Genomic DNA, 5,665 nt, shown 5'->3' with positions numbered 1-5,665 from the left:
ACCCCCACCCCCCTTCACCCACCCACCCCCCGGCAGCTCTCCCCTCTCCATGCAGATGCAATCGGGAAGAAAAAGGCCGTGCACGACAATGTTACATCATGAAAAGCTAACGGCTCCCAGGAAGCCCGGGTTCAAAGTCTGTCTGTCTGTCCGTCCCCCCCCCGCCTCCCTCCCGGCAGACACATACCCTGCAAGGAAGCATGAACCGTCCCTCTTCTCCCAACCCTCCTTTTACCTTCCTTTTGTGCAAGGCTCTTATTAGCTAAGCATGCAGCAAGAATGGGGGGATGCAACAAAAAACAAAAAAAAAAAAAAGAGAGAAAATAAAGAAAAAAATAAAGAGAAAGAAAAAAAGAATCAGCCTGGGTGAAGTAAGCTCTTCCACATGCAGCCAGGTAGGGAGCAGCCTTGTCTGGAGGGGCCCGCTGGCAGGGAGGCCAGGCTGGGGTGTCCCCCCACTCCCAGGCTGGGGTGTCCCCCCCCTCTCCCTCCCCATGCGCTCACCTTTACGATTTCTTCTCAGCCCTGAGATAAAGCTAGAATTTTGTCAGCGTCCGCTGGAGTTAAAGATCTCCGCACACTTGGAGGTGTTCGGTTAAAAAAAAAAATAACAATATATATACATATATATCTCGTTTCCCTACCCTCAAGAAATAGTAATTTGCTTCCTCAGTCTATGCAGCTCCTCAGTCAACTGAAACCACTCGTTCAAGACAGCAACAATCCAGATATACTAGCAAGTCATAAAACTGAACAAAAGCCGACAAACCTTAGAGCACCATCGCTATATGGCCCAGACAAATTACGACCGTCTAGGTAATATTTAAATAGATTCCTAAAGTAATTGCAGGGGGTTTAGGCAACTATTCCTGTTGTAAAAGTTCTCGAAGACATAAAGTAGAACCTGAGGATAAACAGTCACAAAAAGAGGTAAAATTAAAAGGATTCATTCCACGGTTTTTTATTCTTCTATGAGAACATAAACATCGTCTTTTTCACGCACAGCAGCATTACAATATTAATTTATTCCGATTTAAGGTAAGAACTAGATATAGCTAGAACTAACATTTATAATAACGATAGAATGCATTTGCTTAAAACAGTACCGGCATTTTAATAATAATAGACATTTATACATATCTGTATTTATAGTTTTTCCCCTTTTTTTTTCTCTTTTTAAATTTTTTTCACCTATATGTTTGACCCTTTAATGCATGTAACTTCACAGTATAAAGGAAGACGAACATATTCTCCCTCGCAATCTCAGACTCTGGCTCAGAAAGTCCTTCTGATGTTCAGGATATATTATTTTCAGTGAAATTAGTGAGGAAAAAGTGACTACTTTCTTCTCAAGGGGGAATTTATGTGTGCTTGTCATGCGTTACCAACGGTAACGTTATTTATAGAAAAAAAAAAATCACTAATTCCACATATTTAAGCAAAACTACATTAAGTAAATATCTACAACCATAAAGAGCGAGAGAAATTCAGAGGTAAGTGTCATAATTTAGTCCATGAGCAACACGAACTGTTTTATACCTTTAAAGAGAAGAGAATTCATTTTCCTGGCCAATTTTAAAGCTGTAATATTGACTTTTAAGGTAAAGCAGAAAAAAAAAATCGCTCTTAACACCCGTTCCCATGAAGCCCTTTTAAAGGATGCCTGCATTTCATTATTGTAAATCCTGCTTTTCGAAGGAAAAAGGGGGGAGGGGGGAGAAAAGGAAAACGGAGGGGGGGGAAAGCTCCCAATATATAGAAATATGGCGAGGCTTAAATTCTTCATTCTGCAGCTATGTACAGTCCAAGTTACACCGCTTATAATTTAGAAGAATGCGTCTTTAACCGAGCTTGTTTACTTTTCAGAGAGAGATATGAGGGGAAAGATATTTGCAGCTCCTGAAATGGTATTTCTGTGTTTCAAAGCTTAAAGGAATAAACCGGCCCCGGGGAAGGCTGAAAGAAGCGGGAAGGTTCACGCACGGCATTTTGTGCATTAGCGTGGCTTTAGTCCGCCCCTCCACCCCCCACCCCAAAGCGGCTCTTAAGAGGTTAAGGACATATTGAGAACGCCTAAAAAAAAAAAAAAAATCGTTAATCCATACAGGTGCGGATGACTACAGCCTAGGAAAATGATACTGGCTCTTTAAACCATAAAGATGTGTTTATAGGTTCATCAAGAGAAATTAAAGTTGGCTGTGAGCTCCCGAATCCTATTCTCTCTGTTCATTTTCTTCAGTTTCATTCTGCGGTTCTGAAACCAGATTTTGACTTGTCTGTCTGTGAGGTGGACTGTGCGGCTGATCTCTAGGCGACGCTCACGAGTCAGGTACATATTGAACAGAAACTCCTTTTCCAGCTCGAGAGTTTGATGCTTGGTATAAGGGCACCGTTTCTTTCTGCCACTTTTTGCCGTGAGCCAGTTTGCTGCATTTTCTCCTTTTGAATTGCCTAGTTTTGAGAAAGTAAAAAAGGGACGTTACCAGCGGGGTAGGAGGAGGCAAAGAGCTGGGGTTGGGGGGAGAGGGTGGATGGAGCATCTGCGTGTGTGTGTGTGTGTGCGGGGGTTCTCGCTCCGCCAGCTGCGGGGAATTGGGATGGGGGGTGTCCTGGTGGGAACCAGAGAGCTTCAAAGAGGTTTCCCAAACGTCCTGGATTCGCCCGGTAAAATCTACCTCTGCTCCAAAAGGTCCGAAGAGCCTCCTGCGGGGCTGGGTGCCCCTCTGGGCAGCTCATCTTCGACCCCCCAAAGCCCTTCGTCCCCTCGGCTGCTCCAAGCCCACTGTTACTGAGGGAGGGCTTGGTGAATGGCCTGGGGTCTGTTTTCACCCCCCCCAGGCACCTGCTTCCCAAAAAACAAGGCCTGCGGATCTAAACTTTGCCAGTGTGCTCTGGAGGCGGAAAACAAGGTGATCTGGGAAGCCGGAGCCTCCCTGCCTCCAGCTCCTGCCTTCCCGGGGAGCCTCGCCCCGGCCCTCTCTTTTCCAACCATTTTGGGGGAGAAAACAAAAACCACATAAACCTATTAAAAATCCCCCATCGCAGGGTGTTTATTCCTATCAGTAGAACCGGCTGGGAAAGAGATAACACCAATCCTTCGATGGCTCGGAGTGGTTCGTGGTTTGGGGTTGGCTTTCTAGTAGTTTTCCGCTTTCTTTTTTTTTTTTTTTTTTGTTTTGTTTTGACCTTATTATTTTCCAACGGGGCGCCTGAAGGAATTATAGGGCGTCTGAAATGCGGCCGAAGAGAAGCGCCTGAAAAGTCTCCCGCCCAGGGAAGGGGAGGTTTTTTTCTTTTTTTTTTTTTTGCCATGGGGACCCGAAAGGGAAATAAATAAGCAAATGAATAAATAACAACCCTGTTATCTAGTGTAGACGCTGAAGGATATTCGCGGTGCATTCATCAGTCTAATTTGATAGCAGTTCATAGATGGCACATTTCAGCGCGGCTGTTATTCCGAAAAGCATTCTGGATCGTAAAATATAACTTACCGCGTTAATAGGTTTATTTATTGGCACTGCCTATTGCTTATTTTGGATGCTTTACAAACATCTCTGTTATCTGGTAGGCACCTTCACATCACAGGGGAAAGATTGATCTTGTTTTTCTATATGTTTAAGCAGCATGCAGGCTAAAGTTGCCCGGAGCGGAGGCTCTAAGGGTTTTAAACTATAGGACGGACATTAATTTTTACGGCAACCCCATGCCCGAATATTACAAAGTTCAGAAGGTCAGTCTGAGCAGCGCTTCTTGGCAGCCCCGCGGGGCAGCTGGGATCTTCCTTTCGCATCGCGATGCCACTACGATCCTCAACCGCTTTTTTTTTTTATTATTTTCCTCCTTTTTTTAAAAATTTTTTTTAAAAATCATCGCCACCACCATCAGCATCATCATTCGCTTACCTACGGGGTCTTTCTCGGGAGAGGCTTTGCTGCTCTCCGACGGAGCCGGAGAGAGCTCCTCTGCGGTGGAAGATGAAGCCTGAGTCTCGTCCTCCCTCTGGGAGACACACGCCAAGGGGCTGGGGGAGCGCTCCTCGTCCTCCTTCCTCCCGCCGTCCGGGACGGGAGGCAAAGATGGAGGCGTCTGGAAACGGCCGGGGGGCTGCGGAGGGAAGGGGGCAGCCCCGGCCGACCCTGCGCCGTAGTTCTTGGAGGTGCCATAAGCCTGGGAGAGGCGGAAGTAGCCCGGGACCGGGACCCCGCCACCGCCGCCGCCGCCGCCGGCCGGGCTGGCCTCGCCGCTCAGACGCGGGAAGGGAGCGAGGTCTGTGGAGGCCGAGCCTTTGGGGCATTTCTCTGAGTCATAGAGGCAGTAGGAGCTCTCCTCCTTAATGCTTGGAGCGAAGGAGCACGAGGTGGCCTGCTGGCTCTCCGGCTCTTCCATGCGACAGGACCGGGGGGGGTCTAGCCACACTTCCATCCCTGACACGTAGGGGTGCGAGCCGGGGACCATGCTTGGAGAAGTACCTTCATTGCGTTTGCCCAAAACGGGGAAAAGTCCGCAGCTTTGCAGCCCGTAGGACAGATCGGACGCTTGTGGCAGGTAGATACCACTGTTGGGGTAGTAGCCGCCTCCTCCTCCTCCTCCTCCGCCTCCCGCTCCCGCCGCTTCTCCTCTGCCCGAGCTGATCAAGGAGTCTACCAAAAAAGAGTTTGCAGCCGGGCTCTCGGAGCATGACATTGTTGTGGAATAATTTGGCGAAGGGAGCAGATAGCCCTTTCTGGCTGACATTTCTTGTGCAAAACATGCTGAATATGATTAGAGATACCCCCGCACCACGGCAGACGCTTGCAGCCAATGGAAGCCCGGGGCCTCCCCAGCAACCCCTCCCCGTCTGGTTTCGTATGCACCGAGCTGCTCTCAGGTCGACCTCTGAATTTGGGAGATAGATGTATATTAATGTGTAATATGGATTTCCATACACACAGGCGCGCACGCTTCGCCCCACATGGGCGAGTGGCTGCGCCTGGGCGGGAGCCGCGCTCCCGGGAAGGGGAAGGGGAAGGAGAGGGCTTTGCCGGTCCTGGCTCCAAGTTTTGCTCCCCTCTTATCACACGCACCGCTATAAAATAGCCCGGCGGTCCTGATGTTTATTATACCTAGGCTGAAGCAGTGTCCAGATGAAGCTTTTACTATCACCTCTCTCTCCCCGCGGTTGGGCTTTCCGGCAGCGGTGCCTGCTCACCTCCCCGCGCAGCTTATGTGTCTCACGAAATTAATAAAGCCACGGCTCGCCCGGTGTTTTATGCTCGGGCTCTGCTCGTTTTATTTGATTGTCTCGGTTTTTTAAGAAATAAAAGATGTGTTATTGTTTATCACGGATCATTGGAAACCGTAAAGGGGCCTGGTGCCTCTCGGCGTTAAACTACTGAGGAAGGGGGCTGCTTCCAGCCTAACACCAACGCCGGGCTGGGCTTCAATTTCTTGGAGATAAAATGCTCGCTGCTGCGCTGAAGGATCTCTTAGGGAGCAATGCCACTCTGGGAGGATTGATTGTGCGGTTGCAGCTCCTGATGCTTTAGTTAACGCTGGATTCTTCCCGAGCTCTGATTACCATTTAAAATATAAAGCCAGACATATGCCACAGAAAGAATCCAGACGCGAGCAGTTCAAATGGATCCTCGCAGGATGCTGCGCACCCTGTTTATTGATGTGTTTATAT

The 5,665-nt window shown here is 48.5% G+C and overlaps 1 protein-coding gene across 2 annotated transcripts in view; it reads right to left on the bottom strand.

The window, feature by feature from the left end:
• Positions 1-936: 936 nt before the first annotated feature.
• HOXA10 (homeobox A10) overlaps positions 937-5,665 on the bottom strand; it is a 25,960-nt gene continuing 21,231 nt past the window's right edge. For both annotated transcript variants that reach the window (XM_014937794.1, XM_014937793.1), the window contains exons 3-4: positions 3,903-4,875; positions 937-2,451 (exon numbers count right to left, since the gene is read on the bottom strand). In XM_014937794.1, coding sequence (XP_014793280.1) covers positions 2,177-2,451; positions 3,903-4,734 — 1,107 coding nt within the window. In that variant the 5' untranslated portion in view covers positions 4,735-4,875 and the 3' untranslated portion in view covers positions 937-2,176. The remainder of the gene's footprint in view (positions 2,452-3,902; positions 4,876-5,665) is intronic.

This window comes from Calidris pugnax, unplaced genomic scaffold, assembly GCF_001431845.1.
Source record: "Calidris pugnax isolate Ruff unplaced genomic scaffold, ASM143184v1 scaffold11, whole genome shotgun sequence".
NCBI lineage: Eukaryota > Metazoa > Chordata > Aves > Charadriiformes > Scolopacidae > Calidris > Calidris pugnax.
The sequence above is the reverse complement of the archived record's forward strand: the minus strand, read 5'-3'. Positions and strand labels throughout refer to the sequence as shown.